This window comes from Stegodyphus dumicola, chromosome 10 (genome assembly GCF_044657685.1).
Source record: "Stegodyphus dumicola isolate Sdum_Otavi_A_Nest chromosome 10, ASM4465768v1".
NCBI lineage: Eukaryota > Metazoa > Arthropoda > Arachnida > Araneae > Eresidae > Stegodyphus > Stegodyphus dumicola.
In genome coordinates, this window is record NC_140777.1 from 152414233 (window position 1) to 152439657 (window position 25425).

General features: G+C 30.9%; 1 protein-coding gene across 8 annotated transcripts in view; it reads right to left on the reverse strand.

Moving 5' to 3' along the window:
• The window catches only part of LOC118191585 (forkhead box protein P4-like), an 821276-nt gene that overhangs the window by 13127 nt on the left and 782724 nt on the right, over positions 1-25425 (reverse strand). For 7 of the 8 annotated variants that reach the window (XM_085825722.1, XM_085825716.1, XM_085825717.1 and 4 more), the window contains 3 exons: positions 21669-21802; positions 12411-12543; positions 5230-5426 (listed from right to left, as the gene is read on the reverse strand). In XM_085825722.1, coding sequence (XP_085681848.1) covers positions 5230-5426; positions 12411-12543; positions 21669-21802 — 464 coding nt within the window. The remainder of the gene's footprint in view (positions 1-5229; positions 5427-12410; positions 12544-21668; positions 21803-25425) is intronic. The other variant, XM_085825723.1, reaches the window with a different exon arrangement.

Below are 25425 nucleotides of genomic sequence, written 5' to 3' on the forward strand. Positions count from 1 at the left end.
AAATTATAAAAACCTGAAAATATACAACAAAACCAGAAAAATAAATAAAGAGGAGGAATTCAATTAAATTTAATGTAATCAAGAAACGGATGCATCAGAACCCTTTCCACTGAAAATCAGATTTAATTGAATTCCTCTTCTTTATTTATTTTTCTGGTTTTGGTATATATTTTCAGCTTTTTATAATTTTTAAGTTTTAATTTCACATTTCTTTAATTTGTATGTTTATAGGATATTTTGAAATTTATTGGTATTGGATTTCATTTTTTGGGTCTTTGTGAAAAACAGGTTCTAAATTTCTTACTTTTTGTCTTTACTGATCAATTTTCAGCAGCATATTGTGCAAAAATACTTAACACTGCAGAAGTCAAAGCAGAATTAATACAAGTCTTCCCATTATTTAATTCAGTAGCATCTACAATAAAATTACACTACAGCAACTGAAAAAGCATACTTCTTTCATTAATTAGTTTTATAACATCTTCTTGTTACCCTGATATAGCTACTTTTTTTTTTTTACATCCGATTATCTGTATCATTACAGCTGATGTTGAAAATACAATAACTTTTAGCACTTTACACATAAATATAAATATATTTAATCTGTATTAAAACACATTTACAAAATTTAATTTTCCTGGAAAGTTTCTAGGAACTTTTAATGGCCTTGAATTTAAAATTGATAAAAACATGTACAACAGCACAAAAAAAAAAAAAAAAAAAAAAAAAAAAAAAAAAAAAAAAAGAGAGCAACATACAGAAAATTACTTTTACCAAGCATATTATACAGGAAACTTGTACAGAAAATTACTGCTATTAGGATTTATCATGCAAAGCTATGGAGATCTGAAAACATACATATGATTATAGAACATAACATGAACATTGTCAAGATCATTTAAAATGGAAGAAAACTTTTATACACCTGGGATGGACTGTCAGTCAATGGCTATTAAAAAAAATCACTGACTAAAGTTTATTAAAATCCATTTTCAACACAGCTCAATAAGAACTTTTGGTACTTTCTTATTACCTGCATCTTTAATCTGCCAACTTTGTGAATTGACAAAAAACATTTGTTTAGCAATCTTTAGCACTCATGAATATATATATTTTTTCAGAAATAATAATAAAAAGAAGTATTTTTTTTTTACTCAAAAATAAAATCTGTACAGCCAATATTTATATTTTTACAGCCAGTGGAATATGATCAGCAAAATCAGCCATGCACTGTACAAATCAATTAATTCCACTTTTGAAATATCTTAAATTTAAGTGTCAAAGCACTTGGTTCAGTCACAGCTTTTTATATTTATAATACATTTCTCAAATAATAAAGACTAACACCAATGGACAACAAAAATTTATTGAAACTTGTTCAAAATATGGAAATAAGAACTGAGTTAATTCAAATCAAATTTTTGGTATGTGTACATAGCTGTTTGGCTAATTATTCAAATTTCGTGATTATTGAATCACACATGAAAAAAATTCAAAACATTTCTTCCATCAGATGATTGGTGCAATATAATCAAAACATGAAAAAGGTTGAAATGAATTAAGTGCCATTTAATGTAATCCAAATGATTCACCAAGGATTTTTTTTCTCAGTAAAACCTTTGGAAAATTCAGTCATTAACAGAAAAGTAACTATTACAAGGTTTCCAGTAAATTGTCTTAAAATGCACTGGATAAAGTTAGAAAGGCCCAAATCTCACCTCATATAATTCAAATGTAAATACAATGAAGATTCAGAATTTAATGCCATTAATATAAGTAAATCTGTAGTATGTAGACCACAAAGTTTGAGATATAACAACTACAAAATAAAGATTCAGAATTTAACATCATTAATATAAGTAAATCTGCAGCAGGTACACCACAGAGTTTGAAATATGTCTTTATTGCATCCCAAAGGTTGAACTGTGACAAGGAAAAAAAGGAGAGACATAATGTAGCTGCTAAAATTCATTCTTCCTGTTAAACATAATTACTATAAAAACTTAAGAGCAAATCAAAATGACAAAACTTCACATATAACTGATGAAGAAGACATCATTTATATTGCTACTGAATTACTCACAAACAATGTATAATAACAGCACTGATAATATTAATTATGAAAATTCTGTAGTAAAAAACTTAAAAATTTGAAAATTGAATTTAAATTTATTACTTTTTCAAATTGATTAAATTCCCCAGACACAAACATTACTGATGATTACTTCTTCACTAGTCTTTCTTAGTAATTTTATATACTGTTAGATGAAAGCTAAATCTGTATTTATGTATTCTACACCATTTATTTGAATTTATATTACAAAGGGAATTTTAGAAAACAATGTACAGTTGAATTGAGTTAATTGGACCACCGGATAATCGTACCAGCCGCTTTTTCGGACCAAATTCTAAAGAACCGAAACAAATCCTATGTACATAAGCCTAATATTATTCACTTATTTGGACCAAAATTCCATTTAATCAGACCAAAAATTTTAGAGCGAATAAGCAACAGAAGCCACAAGTCAGCCGTGTAAGAGCGGATGTACAGGTGGTCTGCGACATATGGAAGGATCTGTAGTTGCGGCTCCCCAGGAAAATGCTTTATCAAAGGTCCCAAATTCCTTAAAGTTCAAGACAAAAGCAAAACCAGTGGGAGGTGAACACGCACACCATTTTCTTTCAACTTTTCTTGACCTGCGCCTATGAGTTTCGAGAAAATGTACAATAGAGTATCCGGCTCCACCTGAAAGGAATTCCTGCCTATATCATGATTAAAGTTTACATGAGAAAGCTATCATTTCATCACCTTTTTGGGATGATTTTAGTGCCAAAGCTTTGAATGGCGAGCATTTTAGCTCCTTGACCTCAACATTCTTGAACCCAAAACACCAAGGTTTCTTCAGACCATTTTAGTCAAAGAACTGTGCACCTGTCTTGTCTCTCCTGCCAAAATGACATGACGGGACTTGATGTTATCTGAAAAAAAAATTGGTTTCCTGGATAAGAAACACTCACGAAACACTAGTCAGCGTCAGGTGGTGGAAATAAAGACTACAATTTTTCGCTTGATAAAACAAGAGAATGAGCTGCGAGAAGAATGTACACAATGTAAAGAACGAGCAGGAACTTCCAATAAACGGAAGCTTGAAGGCAAGGATCCAGATGTCGACGAGGCCCTTAATGAATAGTTTGCCATTGTTACTGGACGATCTGTGCAAGTAAGCGGGCCCAATGTTAAAATGCAAAGCAGAAGAACTTGCTAAAAAGCTGGGCCACGATGACTTTAAAGCTACGGATGGTTGGTTGTCTCAATGGAAATCTAGACATGACATAAAATTCAAGAAAGCACATGGCGAGAAAGGTGGTGTTTATTTAATTATGGCGACACACACTAGGGCTATCTGCCTAAGGGGAGGGATGCCTTTCATGGAGGACTTTCTAATGGAAACTGGCTTGTATACACGTTACACATGGGGAAAACCACGAAAACGCCCATGCAGCCAGCCCGTTCGCTGGATTCGAACCTTGGACCACATGGCGAGAAAGAAAGTGCTGATAGTGCAAATGCTGAAGAATGGAAATCAACAAAACTGCCCGAGCTTCTTGAAAATTTTTCAGCAGATGACATATAGAATGCTGATGAGACTGGGTTGTATTATCGTGTTACACCGGGCGGCTCGTTAAGTTACAAACATGTTGCACTCTGGTTCCAAAAAAGCAATGGATCCGTTCCTGACATGTTTGTGCTGCTCAAACATGTCAGGAACGGACAAGAGGAAGCTGTTGGTTATAGGAAAAAGCACTAAGCCTCGCTGCTTTAAAGGACTTAGGATGGAGAGTTTACCAGATGTGTATCGTGCGATCAGAAATGCGTGGATAACCTCTGAACTTTTTAAAGAACGGCTGAAGTACTGAGACAGAGAGCTACAATGCCAGACGAGAAAAGTGCTGCTTCTTCTTCACAATTGTGCAGCACATCCTCATTTAGATTGCTTGATGAACGTCCAACTGGAATCTCTACCTCCCAGGACCACAGCTTTGGTCCAGCCAACGGACATGGGCATCATAAAAAATTTGAAGACCCTTTATCATGCAAGGTTGGTTAATTACATCCTTGAAGCAATTGAAGAAAGTTTGCTAACCTCATCATCAAAAGCCAGCAAAGTCAATGCAAAGGACAACATGTTACAAGCAGTTACATTTGTGGCTGACAGCTGGTGAAAAGTGAACAGTGAGGCAATTCAGAACTGTTTTCTCACTAAGGCTTTAAGCACTTGGTTTTGGAGATGGATGTGGACATGCTCATTGAAAGTGAAAATGATGATTTACATGTGGAACTTCAACAGGTACAAAATTGCAAAGAATTTTTATCCATTGTCAATGAGCTTCAATGCTACGATGCAAATGAAGATTACAACGCTCCAATCGTTGCTCGATAACATCGGAAGACCAAAAAAGTGATGATGATGATGATGATGCTAATAAGTTGGTGCAAGTGACAACACAGCAAGCGAGGAAATGCATTGAAACTTTGCATCGATATTTCATGCAGGATGCAAATGAAGGCAGTCCCATTGCTGCGTTAGATGTTGGCGGCGAATTTGTTCATGTGCAATCCGTCAAGAGAATGCATAAGAAATTGGTTTCATTGTGCTTCACATGTTGAGTATCATGGAGATTATTTCTTAGAATTTGTTTTTAAATTAATTTTCTCAATGAAAAAAAGTTCGACTGTAATTCTTGTTTGTACATTGTGTACTGCACCATAAGTTTATAATTATATTTTAGTACATGATTTACATGTACATTTACTGTTTGCTACATATAGCACATCCCGTCTTTCAACATAGGACATGTTCGTGTAATCGGACCAGCCGGTTATTAGGACCAAAACGATCGCTTCCCGATGTGGTCCAATTAACTGGAATCGACTGTACATAATTCCATCACATTTTTCCTCTTTCTGGTTTATGGAGTTAAATGAATTTGTGCAGTGAAAGGCACAAATGCTGTTTAAATATGTAAATCCATGTGCATGGATTTCATATAAAGCAGTTCCGATGCTGCACTTTTTCCACCTGGTGCTAATTCTGCAGCTTCAAAATTCTTAAAATTTTGCGGCCTCTAAATTCTGTTGCCTGATGCAGCCGCAATTCAAATATAAATGCGAAATATAAATATACATGCACATTACATGAAATTAATGTTAAAAAGCAAAATACTTACAAAGAGGCATTGTTCATTGACATCATTTCTGCAACAAATCGGTCTGTTTCACTAAACCCAGAGGTACCACAGGACTGAGAAGTTACACAATCAGGTGTGGCAGCAGGCGTTGGCGTGGACGTAGGAGTGTTTGGCGCTGCTCCACTGCCGACAACTGACGCACTCAGGAAGGAGAGATTACTTTCCGCCAGGGCAGCCTAGATAATAAAAATTCTTATAAATGATATTCTACAATATATGGAGAAACACTACATAATTTCCAAAGTGATAATCTCAATAAAAACAAATAATGGATTATTTCACAATTCAGACTTATATATATATATAATAATTTAGAAGTTGTTGACATGGAAATGCATAAAGAAGGATTTGCAAGATTGGTCAGTTTTGATATTTCTTTACTCTCATTGCAAAATAATTTTAAGCCAACACAAATAAATTGATGTAGCTAGTGCTTGATCTTAAATGAATTTTTTAAATAAATGAATTTTTTATATTTTAGATGCTTCAGTAAGAAAAAAGGACATAGTAGTCTAGCTAGGCAGTGAAATAGACAGCAAATGTTATGTCTCTAAAATGAAATTTCCATTCAGAATGATTTAGTTTGGCTTAGCTTTTTTTTGATTGATTAAGTTTCAATATACAAATTAAAAATGTTATTTGATGAAATGTTATGTAAATACTTGCATCATTCGCATCATGCAAGAATGATATGACACAGATTAATTTTAAAATGACACAGTTTACAGTGATCTATTATATGCAGTTACTGTTTTGAACACAGAAAGGGTAAACAGCCAAATTAAAATGGACACAGGGGCTATTTCAAACTAAAATTAGAAATCTATCTTACCTATTTTTTATACTACTATATATCTCCAAATTCGAATACAAAATAATATATATTTGTACAATATATTATTCTACTCTAACCAGTCTACTCATTTAATGCCATCAAAGTAATCTATTAAAAATATGATAAATTCCAGTTTTTTACTAATACAATTGAAGAAAAATCTTTGGATAGCTATCTTTATCAAAATTGAATGATCATAGAGTATCATATTATTTAATAAGCAATTAAGATTATCATATTAATTTAGACTATCATATTAAATACTGCAAAAACAAATGAAAAAAATAAAAAGGGCTCAATAAATTTGTTATGAAAAACCAAAGTTTTAAAGTAATGAACAATTTCATGATCATGTTTAGTAATTTAGCATTTAACTATATACAGTGAATTCAATAATAAAATTAAAAACACAACTAATTATCTAAACCAAGGGCCGTTTAGGGGTTTATTGGTCACATGCCATTCATAAGCTTCTTTTCTGTGCAATTAATAAAGCTACAAAATTTAGAATTTTTAGTCTTAGCTTTTTGATGCAGAAACCTTTTCTGACCTTCTTCTCTAAACATGCAGTTAGTGATACATTTTTGAAAAAAAATAAGTGAAATAAAAGGATAAGATGGATTTTTTTTGGGGGGGGGCAACTGATGCCATGAAAAAGACATCCTAAGAAATGCAATTTCAAAGAGTTTTGAAGTACGCACATGAACAAACATTTTTTCATTATTAACGCCGCAGTAAAATCATCACAAAAAACTGACTGATTAATGACCATCCTCAGGACATACTGAAATTTATCTTATTAACTTGTAATTACATTTTATTGATAAATACAAGATGTTCACAAATGTTTTTTCAGATTTCAACTTTTTAATAATCTCAGACAGCTCAAAGGGACTGCTTTGGTACACAGACCTTAATGAAAAAAAATTAGTTCTTTATTAAAGCTGGTATTCAGTGTTTGGCTGCATATGGAGCTGCTGCAATTGGATTAAACAAAACAGTGATTAAGCTGGAAAAATGTTTTGCATCTAAAGCTTTGTAAGATCAAATTCATTACTATTCAGTAGGTGACAGAAGATGGGGATACCTGATGTATATAACAAGGGTAAGACAAGTATTTATTCCATGTCTTCCATTGTTTAGAGATATGAATACCTCCTCCTGTGAGGCACCTAAAGATGCTCTATTGGGAGTATATTAACAACAGAATCAATATTGAGGCGGCAGAGAGATTATGCTCATATACAATAGTTTTTTTGTGTTTAAAAAGTAATGTCCAGTAATATATATATGACAATAAGAAACAAGAAAGTCAAAAGACACATGCAAATACTTTTCCAAGCAAGTATCAACTTGTGATGTGTTAAGAGCAATTGTTTACCACTAGCTATTCTTAGTAAGTAAAAATGCACAAACAGAAACAAAATGATATTTCATTTTTATTTCATGTTATTCCCAGTATCAGTGAAGTACTTGAAGATCCAGAAATAAGATGCAAGTGCTAAGGTTGATTGCACTATTAGAACCTGGTTACCATCACCGCTCACATCATCTAATCCTACAGCCAAAAAAGAGCTTATAACTTCTTATAATCATGTTTTTCCTTTTAAGAAAACAAGGAAAGTGAATGTTGTGAGTTCCCTGAAAATTCTCTGTGCCCAATGCAAAGCCTGACTTTATTGGTAATGTTTCCAATTTACATTTCACTATGTCTGGATATTAAATAGGATGATTCAGGTTATTTGTAGCACTCACAATGAATTTGAATTGAGTGAAATTTGCAACAAATGATTTGTATTAATTTTTTTTCTTTTCATATGCGCTTTGTAAATCATACTATGAAAATTGCTAAATAATAAATAACTCAAAAAATATGCTGACTTTCTGTACTTCACGACTAACTTTATGAAAGTGGTATTTTGAATTTATTATGCTTGTAATCTTCCCTGCATAAGTATTATGTCATTTTCAAAACTGATTTAAAAAGTAATTTCCCATCATTATAGTTTTATCCACAAAAACAATTTCCTTTATTATTTTTGGATGTATAGTAAGACATACTATGTAGCTCATGTGGCAATACTATGTGGTCAATCTTAAATTAACTAAGAATCTGTAATTTACTAATTTAATACAGAAATTTGTTATCTATAATTTATTCTATCATTGGAAACTTTTGCCATAATGTTTAGTCATGATGCCCAAACACGAAAAGAAAAAAAAAAGAACATGGTTTTTGTTTATTTCGCACCACGTTTTTTATACTGTAATACATTTTACTAATATTTTCATTGCCTATTAGCTGCAAATGATGAACACAGAGACTTAAATAAAAATCGCAAATGTAACAACATTCATCAATTTCACAAATAAATCATTTTATCGCTGGTTAGGAGTATTTAAGTACTCCAGTCTTAAGTATATTCAGAATGATTGTAATGCACATATAAACAGATAACAAACCTGAGTGAAAAAACAAGGGGAAATAGATCTTGAAATAATAAAAACAAAGTTACTTGATATTTTAAATATGCACTTAAATAAACTCTTTTCACTCAGAAACAATTATCGGATCATACAATGAAAATATTTATTATCAAATATTTTTATGTAAAGTAAACCCATAAATTATTCATCAGATATTTTTATATAAAGAAAAAACATAATTTATTTTTCATAACTTGTTCCACAAATACACATAACTAAAGAATACTGATATTTTGTCCTGGTTTCAACTACTTACATGGGATTTCCTTGTCCCCCCTCCCTCTTTGAAAACGTTAATGCCAGCCAATCTTCCTTAGAAAATGTTCCATAAAAAGCAAAACCAGGCAAAGCTCAATTACATTGATACAACATTCAAGTATTATGCCATAATTATTCAAGTACCATAGTTTCCTGAATTGCCATTCTTTTCACACATGAAATACTATTTAATATTATAAAAAGGGAGGTCCTAATCATCCATTTATGTGAAATGAATATGCGCTTTATGTGCAATATTTTAAAGTTCACTGCATGCTGAAATATGATTTCACAACTATAAGAACATTTCCTTTAGTGCTGTGTATATAATATATGGTTAACCTTCTTTAAATTAACGAAAAATCATTCAAAGAACCACAACAAAGATGTTGATGAAATTAGTTAAAAACTATAAGTCATATTTCCAGTTTTACAATATATAACAGAAATATACCTAAGAAATATTTTCTATCAGAAATTTAGCACAAAAATTTATTTGTTAAATGATGCATTATTTCAACATGGAAATGGCCACACATGTGGTAAGAAGCAGAAACTAAACACAGCATCCCAGATTAGTGCAAAAAAAGGTTTTTAATGTCTAGACAGAACAAAGCTATTTAATATTCACCGATTTGAAAAGCTTCTTAAAAGTTTGGCTGAAGCGGACAGATTCAGATGCCAGCGTGGTAGTAATGGAGAAGTTTACGACAAGGTTGAGTTTGAAATTTGGAGAAGGCATAGACATTTGTAAATACATATACTGCCTCTGTGGAATTAGTTACACTTTTATGCCATGTCTGCTAAGATATGGCAGGCTTGGTCTAGGCATGGGAAATAAAGCATAGATGTTGATAAATGTTTACAGTATCTTTGTAACTTACTGCTACTGTCATTCTGAAAGTCTTGCTGAGGGGTTGGTGGCAGGAAGGGAGGAAAGGAGATCCTTCGATCTGTCACCCAGACTATTATCTATCAAAACCGAAACAAAGCTATGCAAACTAGTACTGCCATCTATAAAGGACTGTTCAGATGACGACATTACAGTCACAACTGGTATAAGCCAAACTTCTGTTGCTAGGCAATCACATCTTGCTATGTCGTAAAAAATGGTATAAGGACTGACCAATCACAACAAAACAAACATGAACTGATATTCTGTCAATAATTTCACAGTGTCAGCTGCAAAATCATGCACATCTTTACATTACATTTCATGTTGGCTATGCTTAGGCCCTGTTCTCCAAGTGCAAACAAAGCCAGTGACTTTTATGCCTTATGATTATGGCAATTTAGATAACTAAACTACTGTTTGAATGTTCCCTAAGGTGCTCAAAGCTTTTGAAATAACAGGATAATTCTTTTCCTTTTGGCCCTGATGAATGCATGGACCTGATCTAAATTATGTTCAGATCAGAAGGATTTATAATAATATACTGTGTTTTGTTATAATACAAATCTTACCCAATCCATGCATTTTTTATATTCAATAAATTCATCAACAAATTATCTAATCCAATCAATGTCGTAAACTGCTGCAGTTTAACTCACCAGGTAATAATGACCACTGCTGCTTTAAAGCAGTAACAGGTTCCTCTTCTGTATTGAGTTGTGACAGTGAAAACATGTTCAATTAGAAGATTTGGATCAATCCATATACCAAAAGGCCTGCTCTTGAAGCTATTGTTTCATTAGCAGAATAAAATTAAAATACAACAATACATTTTCTCCACATATCAGTATATATAAATGAAAGTTTTGATGTAATGCAAAAGTAATATAGACATCTAACTGTTACAGCATATCACACCACACATCATGAATGAAATAATTCAGCTGTGCACAATTAAATGATAAAGTCTGATGATATTATAGCTGTTGTCCCATCGTGTTCTAGATATATTCAACAAATGAAAAAGGCACTGAAAGAGTTGGCTATAGTATTTATTTGTGGCCATTTACATGCTACCATTCATGCTAGATGTGGACATCCATTTTTTTTTTTTTTTTTCTTTCTGGAACGATGTAAAATATTGTTATCGTAAGGTAAATGGACACCAAATCCCTAAACAGTAAATTAAAAAATACAACAAAAAATTTGCTCATATAAACATATAATTTGTTGCTGACTATAGTTTCACTGGAGCTCAGTGCAGCTTTATTATAACATTGTTGTTACTGGTAAACGTGAAGAAATTACGATCCTAATGGAACAGTTCAAATGCTTGCTTGGTGATGAAGATTAATACAAGTTTTTTTAACCCTTGAATAGGAAGGTACATCATTAGTGAGGCTGCACTGAAGGAAAATTTCAGAAGCTTCTAAAAAGATTCAAATTACAAGGCAAACTAGTTGAGTAATAATTTTAATCTTCAAAAATTGTACGTTGTTCATAACATAATAATTGAACTTCTGACTAATACTGTTATCAATTTTGTACACAGATAGATGATTTTAGGGCTATATATGAGATAGTTGTATTCTTACCTGTGCAATGAAACATGGAAAATCTTCCATAAGAGAGAAGCTATGCCTGAAGAGTACGAATACGGGGGGGGGATTCATTTAACAATGAGTAAATGGATATATTGGTAATTTGGTGAGAAATCAGCAAAAGTCATCAAACATGACGACCATATGGTGACATTTTGGTCTGGTTGTTGTATTATGAGTATGGTATATTAAGGTATATTATAGGTATTGTAATTGATCACTATATTAGCTGCAACCATAATTTGACTGTCATATTGCTTTCCAGTAATTTCAAGAAGCAGGAAGTAATAGAAATATCTTGGCAGCCGGTTGAAGCCGGTCGGAGAGAGAGCATCTGCTCTCAGCTGCCTAGTTATTGTTGTTGCAAACTGTTAGTTCAGTGTGAACTGAGATGTATCTGAGGTAGCTTTCTCTTTGGGTGTGCTTTGCATTGCAGTAGTTTGAAGTGTAACTACTCATTTGTACTCTGTGATACTGCAAACACCTGTACATGTATTTATGTAGAAAATTCCAGAATTTTGAAGTGTTTCTGTCGATAAAATAAATTTTATTAACCTATCATCAAACCTGTGTGCATTCAACCTAATACAAACCTGAATGCATGCAACAATACCAACAGACTGTGTCAGATTCTTTGCCTTATGATTTCTGATTAAGGTGTACTAGAATTTGATGGCATTCCATAAGACTTGGTGATATGTCTATGCAGTGGCATAAAAAATAAATAAAATGCATTTCAGTTGCTAAGAGGGCATCATACCCACCCATGATGTTTATGATGTTTAAGGTAAAAATGGTATTAATTGCTAAATAATATTGTCTGTCACTATTGAATACTTCAGTTCTCTCTGCTTAGATATCATTAAAGGAGGACATTTTTGTTTGTTTTTGTTCTTTGCGAGTCTAAGCAACAGTAATTGCAGTAAATAAATGTTTTGATTTCAGCTACTCGAGAAATTAAGATGATCATGATGACTCTCATATCACATTAATGCATTACTTTCTTTAATATCAATCCAAATTAAAAGTTAAATGCATTTAACACAAGAATAGACAGATAGATAATTACAAATATTATAATACAAACCTGCAAAGAAGCATTTAAAGAATCACCATACAATCCAGGACTTTGCCTTAAAGGTGGACTACCCATTCGCCCTTGACCATGCAATAGAGGTATACCTTGAGGAACAAGACCCTGTGCTGGCAATTGGAGACTGCTAAAATTGGGCATTATAAATTAGTAGAAATTTTAAGAACTAGCACTCCTTAAAACATGTATAAGTAATTTAAGAGCATCTTATCTCCAATTTAGGAATTTACAATAAATACAAAGTATAAATCATAAATTACTGATCAGAAAATTTCTGGTACATAATAATTACAAGTTATTGAGCTCAACCACAGCATGGTAGTTTAAGATGCAATTAATACTAGACCTACTGAATATACAAAATGTTAATGCTTACAAATACAGATAAAGGTATACAAAAATTAAATAAAGGTAGTTGTTGTCTTTCATTTATTGCATAATTCATCTGCTTATCTGCAGATTTCATTTACAGTTGATCTTTTTTCTAATTCTTTTACATTTTATGTTTTGTTATCATCTAATTAAAGGAAAAATTTAGCTATTGTAGGAAAGGACATTCTGTACTTAATTCGACATGCTCTCATTGGGAAATATCTATATTTAATTCAGATAAAATCCTTCAATATTCAATTAATTTGTACCATACATTCAGGAATCTACTCTCTGTACTAATATGAAATAATTTACATGCATTTATATCAAATTTTTAATTTAAATACCTTTAATTTCTGTACTTCCAACATCCAGAAATTTAAATTATTACATAAAATCTAAAAAAATAGTTAAGTTACAACTTTCTTAAAACATTCTCAGTTAGCAAGTAAACAGTCAATAATACAAGAAATATTTAAACTTATTTCATACATTATAAAACCACATTATCAATTATTTATTAATTGATCAATATCTGATTTACACATTATTATAACTTAATTAAAGAAAAAAGTTTCATAATATATAGAATTTAAACTGAAAAAACACACCAAATCATTATGAATAAATTAATTTACAGCTAAATCCATAGAATCAAAATTCGTTAATCCGGACTCGTCGGGACTTCGGCGATTCCGGATTATCGATTTTTCCGGATTATAGATCATCAGTTTAAATCTGGTAAGATGGCATGCAGAAATTACAAAAAATAAAAATATGAAACCGTAATTTATGAAATAAAGAACAATTATGATCTAAAGGGTATCAAAATTTACAAAAAGAAAAATCTTAATATTTATTTGTTTACTTTATTAAGCATTTCTTTCAATGTAAGTTGTTTAAGTTGCTTCGTTTCATGTGATAATAATTTCTCTTTAATTCTATTAAACAGACATAATTTTTTGTTTAGTTACAAAGTTCCGCTGTTCAAGTCCTATAATTGTTGTTTCGAGAATAACGATTAATTTGTCAATCGAAATTTTTTCATTTTCAATAACCTCTGTGTCACTTTCTTCACTATCGCAAGCGAATTATAATGACGAGGAACTTGATTTAAATCATAGACGGAGTACATCGAGATGAAATACTACATTTAGTAAGGAATTATACGCCAAATAAAATAAAAACATCTACCCTGAAGATAAGGATAGTGATGACAGATAAACTTCCAATTCATTGCGCGCCGTGGCGTTTCCCACACCTCCGCAGAGCAGCGTGAAATTGATAAACAGATTTCGGAATGGTTAGAGAAACAAAAGCGTGAAATTGATAAACAGATTTCGGATTTTGAAACATATTTCGCTTTGTAGATCCTTTACATATTAGTAAATATATATCGGAAATTCTATTTGACATAATCGAAAGTTCAAGCTTACTTTTATAAAATTGCTCTAACAGTCTGCAAAAAATAATAAGCCGGATCCAATTCGAAGATTAAGGAACAACGCAATCTGCAACATTAACTGAATTAGATAATTTTAGCTTAGCTTATACCATCCATTATACATTCAACGCGCATGCGTAAACGTATTATGCACGTGCGCACACGCATATTCGCAGCTGTAAAGGTCTTACGCACACACGTAAACGCCTATGCGCATGCCTCAACGCGACGCATGCACAGAAAGTTTGTAGCTTTGAGGTCCGGATTATGGGTGTCCGAATTAACGACTTTTGACTGTAGTCACTAACTCTACTGAAATAAAAATGTACTACATGTCTAACTTTTAATATAATAATTAATTTATTAGGATGTATGCAAAAGTTCTACCTATTCTGTACATGCAAACTGGGATTATATGATTTACTTCATATATAACATTGCAATGACTACAGTGTTTTCATCAATAAATCATGAAGCATTTCAGCATATATAAAAAACACAGAATTTTTTAGAGTAACTAACTTATGCTTTTAAGCATTAAAGGAAAGTGGTAAAGAGTATAATAGATACTGTTAATTGTCCCAGTTTAATATAGGCATTGCTGCATGCTATAAGATTTATCAGGTGAAGATAGAAGATGCAAAACTCTGATACTGCAAAACTTCTGCAAAAATATCTGTGATTTCTGAACAAGTTCTAGATTAAGCTGTAACAAATACCTCATTTCTAATAGCCCAAGAATTAGCAGAAATGTTGTTGATACAGAGAATAATAATGGAAAGATGGACGTAGGCAGCTGGGTTCATCATGAACTTGCACTCAAGCTTTATATGAAGAAGGAAGAGAAATGAGGCAAACCTGTACGCCTTTTCTTACATGGTACAGAATTAGTTTTCAGAGTGCATTGCAATAAGAAATGTGTAATAATAATAAGAAATAAGAACATTGCTACATTAAGCATCAAAGAATTGTGTGTGAGTCACAAAGCATGTGGTGTCAATCTTAGAAAAGAAGAGTAAGTACATCCTTAAACTGTTTTGGAAAGTGTATGTATCAGGGCCATTCCTAGGCCATTGGCTGCCCACGTACTTTCCTAAAATTGCACAAACTTAAAAAAAAAACCCTCAATGATTAATAACATTTTTATTTCATATTCACTAAGTACTTACATATAACATGCAACTTACAAACTGTACAAAAAGTACTTACAATGAATTTAATGAATTAAAAATATTTAGGCGTGGTATCGCGAGAGTCCAGTTGCCCGATTTTGGCTGCTCACATACCTTTGCATGCTGCACCCCCGCTAGGAATGGCCCTGGTATGTGAAATGTCAAGGGAATAATCTTCTAGAAAGAGTTAGTACTTATAAAATAATTAATACTGACTTTTATTGCATACAGTTAGAGAAAAATGACATCTAGGTGGCCAATACTTGTCAGCTACTTTGATGTTAATTTTTATCCTGACAAGTTCATGTTTCATGCTGCTTTAATTAGTTAATAGAAATTGCTGAATTTTGGAAAGGGTGTGTTATTTCATTCTACATATTTCTCCACTGTATCCAACAATTATCACCTTTATAAATCATTACAGAATACTTTTGCTTTCCAAACTTTTCATTATGTAGAACATGTGAAAATGGCATTTAATTTTTTTTTATTTTTTTTATTCTACGATAGAAGGAACAGCTTTATTAAAGTGGAATAAACTTTAAATTGTATATATGGCAATTATATAAAACTTTATTTTACACAATTTCCATTTCTCATTTTTTGGGAGGAGGTGTAGGGAGAGGTATTTTTCTTCTTTCTGTTTGCCTTAAAACAGGTAGAACTTTTACAGATATCTAATACATAAATCAAATGAGTACTGACATACTAAATTAGCTGCATATTCAAGATATTGCTATATTAAATGCCACAGCATTACTATTACGCTTGCACTCACAGAAATTAGTTTTTTGTTAGAAGCCTTCTGTTTAATAATACTACTCTGAAAAATATTGTTATCGATAAAAGCATAATTTAAAATGCAAGCTGCTAAACTATCAGAAAACTGTAAATAATTTTTTGAGCTGTTAAACTGTGAGTTTATCTCCAATTATTTCCAACAAATTTCATTTCGAGCAGGATAAAATACTGATACATTTAAAACTACACTTTACTTTCAAGGAAACTAAAACATAAATTACTGAAGCTAATTTTGTGAAGTATATTGAAGTTTTACATACTATACATAATACAGAAATATAGCTATACAATTTTAAAAAGTGCTAATAATATAAATTAAATGTCAGGTAAGTTCAGTGCAGTTTGAATAAGATAAATAAATTTTATTACATAGCCTGATTTTTATAAATTGTCAAGGGTAAAACAAAGAGGAAACAGTAAAAGCTTATTAATAATGTTTTTTTTTTTTCTAGTATGTAGTAACTTAGTTTTTTTTTAATGAATACTCAAACTCTTACTAAAATAGAGAAATCACAGTTTTCATATTTTAAAAACTGAATTTTTGATATTATGAACTACTACTCAAGCAAAATAATATATACTTTCAATGCAATATTGTAGTAAAACCCCACTTAATTAAACTGGTTTCACTGAAACATTAAAGAAACAAACAAACAACAAACAAAAAAAAAAAAAAAAAAAAAAAAAAGTTTTCATATTTTATACTACACCCAAAGGGACTTTTTTTTAAAAATGTTTTGTCTGTTACCTTTATTTATTAAATATCATATTCTTTGCACTTGAACCATAAAATTCAATTCAATAGCAATATTACAAAATAATTTTAAAATGAGCATAATTTTAGAATTTCCGATACACAGTATCGTGCGCTGGAGACAAAATTTTTTTCCCCCACCATATAGTGTTGCCATTACTCTATTTGAAATCGCTGAATTTGTTAATCAAAAATTTGTTAAAGTGTTACAAAATATGAAATACAATTAGTCAATAAAGTCTGCGTACATCAAGAAAAGTAATATCAAATCCAAATTTTAAGGTGCAAAAAGGGTAGTTTCTTAAAGTTTTTTTAAAAAATATTTTGTTTCAATAAGGGACTTTGAAATTACTTAACTGTAATATTTTCATATCTAATAATTTATGCACACTAATTTTTAAAAGATAAGTGGCTAGAGGCTAGATATCAAAGCCAATAAAGTTTGCGTACAATGTGAAGGAGGCGGGGGATTTCTTATCTAACTTTTAAACTTCAAACTTGAGAATGCAAAGAAGGTTACACTTTCACAGACATTGACTTTCGAAGCAAATTTCATGTTGATTGGAAGTTGTTATTTCTATTTTCTTTGACGAAAATGACAACCAATAAAGAAATTCCTTTAGTTACGAGACAAATAATTATCAAATTGAGAGATGAAGGTAAAACTCTTCGTTATATTGGTAAAACCATTGGAAAACCATTTTCTAGTGTGCAAATAGTTATTCAAAACTATCTTGACACTGGTAGTCTTGCTGTAAGACCAAGATGTGGGAGACCGAAGAAGCTAACGCAGAGAGAAGAAAGAAAAATTCTTTTACGAATTAAACAAAATCCTAAACTTTCTGCAGCAAGCATTGCAAAAGACATTTTTTTAACTAGCAACCAGGAAATTTCTCCTGAAACTGTACGAAAACTGCTGTGAAAGGCCGATTATCATGGACGCAAACCTAGATCTAAGCCATACATTTCCGAGACAAATAGAAAGAAAAGAATTGCTTTTGCCAAAACATATTTAAACTCTTCTTGAACGATGTAATTTGGTCAGATGAAAGTAAATTTATAATATTTAAAGTTAATGGCCACCCTATAGTATGGAGAAAACCAGGAACAGAACTGAATCTGAGAAATTTAAATCCAACTGTCAAACATGGATGGTATGGGGGTGTATGTCGTCGAAAGGAGTTGGAAATTTTCACATTATTGATAAAGTCATGGATAAGTATGTTTATCTGGATATTCTGAAGAAAAATCTATGAGACAGTGCCCGAAATTTAAACCTTTCTAGTACCTTTATTTTCCAACAAGACAATGACCCGAAACATACAGCTAAAATTGTAAAGGAATATCTCCTCTATCACACTCCAAGACAGTTGTGTACTCCTCCACAGTCACCATACGTCAATCCAATCGAACATTTGTGGGCAAAATTGGAGAAACGAATTCGAAAACACAATATTACGTTGTGAAATGAACTAATTAGTAAATTGCAGGAAGAATGGGCGAAATTTATGTCGGATGACACTGAAAAACTAGTTCAGTCAATGCCCAAACATCTGCAAGGTGTTTTGAAGAATAAAGGGTAACCTACAAAGTACTGAAGTAATGTAAAAAACTTATATTTTGCTTTTTTTTTAAAGTGTATGCAGACTTATTGGAGGGAATTTCTGAGTTTTTTTGACAAAATATATTTTTGAAAAAATGTAAAAAGTATTACACTGATATTATTTACTTTTTATTTAAGCTTAGAATTTTAGCTAATAGAAGAAAAAAATGCAATGATTAAAATCCATTTTTCTTTAATTTAAAATTTAGTCTGAACGCAGACGTTTGTGTCTAACTGTAGATAATAAAACAAATTTCAAATTCCGAATTAGGGTTTCTAGACGCCCATATTTGGTGGAAGATTCCGTTTTTCAAAATTTGATGACTCTAGGTACTGTTGTTTTATCACAATGTGAGAAACATACATACATTTATGCAGATTCTTCATTATTTAGTTTCTTTAAATATAACAAACGGCTATAATATTTGGTGGCAACAATTTGAAAAGTGAACCAACATTTATAGTGAATCAATGAAAAATGTTAAAACTAAATTAATAGCCCTTCTAGGCTTTTGGTCTAATAAACAAACTTCTCAACAGTAGTACTTTTTTTTTAAACCTTAGATGATCAGTACATATTTTAAGGCAGACAACTAGTCTCAATGTATTGCATACAGAACAGTGATCTGTATTCATGAAGATCTCAAATACTTATGAATATTTTTTTTAAATGAAAACTTATCTAATTTCACAGATAAAGACGTTAGGACATTATGCTGCAAGCAAAATTGAAAAACTAAAAAAAGAGAATTCATTATTCAAATAATATAGTAAGTATATACCTGAATGATATAATGTACTGTAATATTCATTATCAATAAAATATAGTACGAGTATGTTTACTTAACAATGTTTTATTCAAACATACACAAATATTGTATTCTACTTTTAACAGTTGAAAATATTCATCATGGTTATTTAAGCATAAGTGGGGTTCTACTGTAGTCAGATTAATTTTCAAACATCTATATTACCATAGTTATAAAAAACACTATAACTTAAATATATATGATATACTACATTATAATTCTCAATTAAAATACGTACATAATGGATATAATGGCACAACTAATATTTCTACAAATGCAACTATATGATGTACTACGTGAAGCTCAATTGTTTCATACTACAGCATCTAATACTACAACTAATCTATTTACAAATCTATGGAGGAAAAAAATAATATTATCTATTATCAGCATGTAAAAGTTCTTACTGTAAGCATCATGATATAGGGAAAAGCCTATGGAAGACTGGCCTAGTCTCAAATAAAAAGAAAAACTGCTGAGTAATGCATACAAGTAACTATAATGACTTTACTAACTACTGTGCCTACCAGCTGAATAAGATATTGCTAATAAATTAAAACTCATTTTTTTAAATATAAATATCACAACTACTTACAGACAATATTTATTGAAATATATAATTTATACATTATATAGACTTTCAAGGAATAATATAAAGAATACAAGGATGAATACTATACTTTTTAAGTGTTTCAGTTGGATTTGGAAAGTAATTTGATTTTCTGGGGGGGGAAGGACTATAGTAATTAAATTTTGCCACACAGCACAGATTTCACAGTTTGACTTATTATGCTACATCTGATATGTGTAGAACAGACGATTACGCATGAAGAACTAGAAAAATTAAAAAACACGAAGAACTAGAAAAAATAATAAAAAAGACCTTATTAATTTGTTTATTTCATATTTATGAATCAGCCACTTTAGAGGAAAGAAACATTAAAATATCGCATAAAGTATCAGTTCCAAAAAATATTTTGACAAAATTTATTTTGTTTTACTTCCTTTTATTCATTTTTGATGTTTTCCAAAAATCCCTTCCCCCTTTTTCTTAAAAGAAAAAGGTTTCCTGCAGAAATTTAAGAATATACAATAATAAGCTGGGTGTTGTTTCTTAAACAATCAAAGTTCTTGCTAAAACATTTGTGTTTTATCAATTAATGCTGAAAGGATAACCAAAGGATAATAAAATACTTGACTGTTTTAGGAAAGATTTAGATTATTTAATTTTATTTTTGATACCATATTATTACAACAGCCAAAACAGAACCTTTCAAAGCAACTTATTAAATTGCCTTAATAAATTTTTAGCTTTTTATAGCTTACATATACCAGGTGAAGCACAAGAGTTATATTAAGATATTAAATACTATCTCAAAGCTCTGTAACTACAAGCAAATGGTCTAATTATAATAGATAAAACTGCTAATCCAACTAAAACACTGCTGTAAAGAACAAATTTTAGTTAATGCATAACAAATACTGCTTACATTCTTTTATTTCATGTGCACCAGAGGCTAAAAGGGGAAGAATATCTACCGTTAAGAGAGAAAGGGCAAAGAAGAGGATACAGCATTTTGCTATGGATGACGAAGTAGCGTTACAGGCAAGCATGCAAACACATTTCAGCCATGCAGAGGCACTGAGGACATGGTTAGCAAAATACATCATGTCAAAAGAAATTAAGTAGGAAAGTAATAAAACGAACAGCAGGCTTACTGTGAGGAGGGAATGTCAGAATCGGGGTATTTTCGGGGTCGCCCGCGACTCAGGTGGCGTCGCCTCACAAACTCCTGGTCATCCACTCGCCACCATGACCCAAAGTCGTCCTCATAGCGAACAAAGCATTTATGGAGAGACAGATTGGTGCGTATTGCATTCTGTGCAGAAAAGGGATTGGACGAGGGTGCGGGAAAGGAGAAAGATCAGCAGGAATGGGAAACAAAAGGAAATGAAAATACAAAGAGGAAAGTGCAAACATTGAGAAAAAGAGCAACAAAAGCAGATATATTTAAACATACATTCCAATAAAAATAAAATAAAAAAGCATATTCAGGTGATGCACCACATTAAGCATACACAGACATTCAATAGAATAGTAAATGCAGCAAAAACAAATATTTAAACAAAAGTAAGCAGGTCAGAAAACAGATGGGATATTATGTTTGCATCACCACATGGGAAAAGAGGATTTTCAGAAGGGTTTAGGGTAGGAACAGGAGAGGAAAAGAGAGAGAAAAGAAAAAAAGTGAGTAAGTACAATGTTCAATGAATGACGTACAACATCTAAAACATACCCTGACATGCGTTCCTGAAGCCGCTGAGGACGGCGTTTGTAGAATTCAAGTTCGTCCACTGTCCACACAGCCCCTTTAACATTCTCAACCCGCATAAAACATTTGTGAAGACTTAGGTTGTGTCGTACTGCATTCTAAATAATTAAGAGTAGTGTTTCAACAATGTAGTAATGACAGTTATGCAATTATAAAAGCTGCTACAACTTGGGATCGGAACCCCTACGACTTGCTCTTTTGCAAACCAACTTGATAATTATTTTTAGACAATTTGATTATTAATTTTAAACAATGTTATTGATATTCATCTGCACTACTTTTGATTTAAAATGTGCTTCCATTTAACATGTGAGGAACAGTAGGTAAAGATTTTGCTTTGCGATGATGTTTTGATTACAAGAAAATTAAATTATGTCTTCTATAATTTATTGGTATTAAAACTTTAAAGTAAACGTTTTAAATGTTTGAATGAAATATTCATGCACTTTTATAAATTCATAATCAGAAGGCATTTTAATTAGAATCTCAATCTATCATTTCACGAGTTTATAACAGTTACAATAACCATATATTACATAAACTTTAAGATTCTTTTTAAAGCATTTTGCTGCCACAAATTTTTTTTAATTAACATTAAATACTTTAAAACCACTCAATTAAGCTAACTTTTTCTTACGTAAACAATTTTTACTAAAATATTATTTTTTTTTTTTTTTTACTTAACATAAAGGCATTTTTGATGCTTGTCACAACTATGTTCCAAATAATAGATTTTCAGAAAAAAAATTCATGGGATTTTTTTTTTTTTTTTTAGGTTTACTTATAATTTAATTGAACATCTCATAATATAACCTCACACTTTTCTCCATGAGAAAATACAAGAACTTCAAATGTTTTGTATATTTTTATATGTATATGCTAGTTAAAATAAACTAATAATTTTTCTATATCAAGCTTTTTTGCTTTTCAGAATAAAAAGGCACAAATTTTCCAGAAGCTTTTTACAATAAATTTATAAATTCTGATTTTAAAATCAATTCAAATGAGAATAAGAAAGTGAAAAAAATTGATTAAATACAAAAACATTTGCTTTTGATAAATTATGTCTCAGTAATATACTTCTTCACAAGTAAAGCTTATTTAAAGTTATGTAAAATATTAGCAAAACATTTAGTTAGCATTTATTATACAAAATATTTAGTCAGTATTATTATACAAAACATTTGATTACTCTAGAATGCCAATTCACAAACAGCATTTCTTAAATAATTACACATTTCTCAATTATAAAATTATTAATATACGCATGCAATTGCAAAATATGAAAGCATATATTGCAGGAAATTGAGCAAAAATTAGCACAGTGCTTTCAGTTTTCAGTTGTAAATGAAATGTTAGCTTTTTTAGCAATATTCTTAAAAAGAATTATTTTTAACAATAATTTATTTACTCCTACACACGAAGAAATATGAAAAGATATTTTGCTTTGCTGCATTTCAGTGCACTGCATTTTGTACTACTGTGAATTCTCAAAATTGAAAGTTTGTGGCTATTTGCACTGGGGCAACAGATAACTGATTGCACATTTGTTTGCTTTCACTATCACTTCCTGCTAATCCTCACAATATTTCATACTTTTTTACTTGCTATTGAAATTAGGTTAAATAATAACAAATGTAGAAAGTCTCATTTGTACGAAGTGTTCTATGAATATGCTGAACGTCTAAATGATTGTTATTTGAACATACCGTTAAAATTGCCCAGCCTATGACGTTTTCAAAATATTACACACCTAAGTAGGTGAAAAACTAGGCCTCTTGTATCAAGACCAGGACCATCTTGACTGCAGTGAATGCAGAAAATGTAACATGATGCATATTGCTCAATATATCTCAGTATCCATCATGCAAGCATACTTTTATGTGCACCAGGGAAACAAAACATTTATGACTCATTTTATTAACAATTCACATTAGTACAATAGACTTGCACTAAACTATGCCTGTATCAATATATTCTTCTGGAGTTAGATTATTATGTCACTTAATACATTAAATACAAAAAAAGATAAATTTATTGAAAGAACAGCATTTCAAGAAAGGTTCAACTACAAGCACACCCAGATCAGAATACAATGAAGTTTTTGGAGATGCTATTGACAGCTTTCTTGAAAATGAAGTAATGCATTCCATACAATGAAAACTGCTTAATGTCTTTGTAAGGCTCCTATATTAACTAGAAGCTAGAAATAAAGTCCTACAGACCCTACTACACAGCGAATTATCACTATGTCTTAAATACTCATATGGCATTGAAGGTTTAAAATAACCTTTTTATTTTAATCATAAATTGAACATAAAGATGCAACTTGCACTCACAGAAGAAACTGCTACTTATGGCTATTTAACTTAAAAATAACAAGCAATTAAATTCAGACATTGATTATACAGACTAAACATGCAACAGAATAAGCTGACTCAAGATGTATTTTACCAGCATGTAATTTAATTTATTGGTTAGAGGAATGTTAAAGCTGGAATATCACCTTTAATCACAGCTGGTGAGGGATACAAATAGTGAGATGCAACTGATAGATGCTCTCTCAAATAAAGATTCAAAACCCTCAGATTAAATATATTCAAAGCTAATTTGCATTCTTGTGAGGAATATGGAAGGGAGAAGATAGACCAAAATTATAATAACCAGCTAATTAACATAAGATACTCTACATCCTAAAAATAATTTCAACTTCTAATTTCCATTTCATATAAAAAATGAAAGAATATTTTTATCTCTTTTGAAAACCTGATTAATTCCAAAAGTAAGGCAGTAAAACTAATTAAAGTGTAATAGTAGCGTGAAAAAATTTTTTCAGCCTTTCATGATTTGATATGCATGTTCAATGAAATAAGACCTAAAAATATTAATTTTATACAATCTTTGGTTCCACTGAAGACTGCATAAGATGAAACAGACAGTTCCATGAACAATATGGGAATTAAAAGAATTAATGAAAAGAAAATAAGGAACCATTTTAGATTGAAGAGGAGTTTAAGTACCATTTGCAAGAACTCGTCATTTACACATTTAATGTTTTGCTTTGTTTTTATTTTATTTTTACTAGGCAAGATAAGTTCTGCTGAAACTATTCATCATGCTGTTCTTTGATAAACTCATACACCTCTTTATAATAGATAAATTGAAATAGAGCCCCATTAAGAATTTTTATCGCAAACAATTAAGAAATTCCAAATTTTGTTTGAACGAGGATGTCCTTTTGGACTTTGGATTACTGTCAATTTTATATCTTTCATATCCAGAGAATTATTAATGTTAGAATCCCAAATAAATGTTTTTAAGCATATCATTTGAAAACTGATAGATTGAGATTTCACTGCACACATATAGAATAAATACATTATATTTAAATACATACATGTAAAACAAAACAACACTACTTTGAAGGGAAAAAAAAACATCAAATTCTATATCTGAATAAGTGAAATAATTTTTTTTTCAATCTAAACTATTATTTCATCTACTTAGTAAAAATCATAAAAAACTCACTAAGCAAACAAACATAAAACACAATATCTACAATCTAATACACAATGACATCAGTTATAAATTAGATACTTACATCAAGCCTATCTTGTGTACCATTAACATCAAAAAAAGTTGTCACTGTGTCCATAACTACATTTATTTAATTTAATTTTTTTGGTGAATTTTTAAATTGAAAATAAATTACATCTGCAGT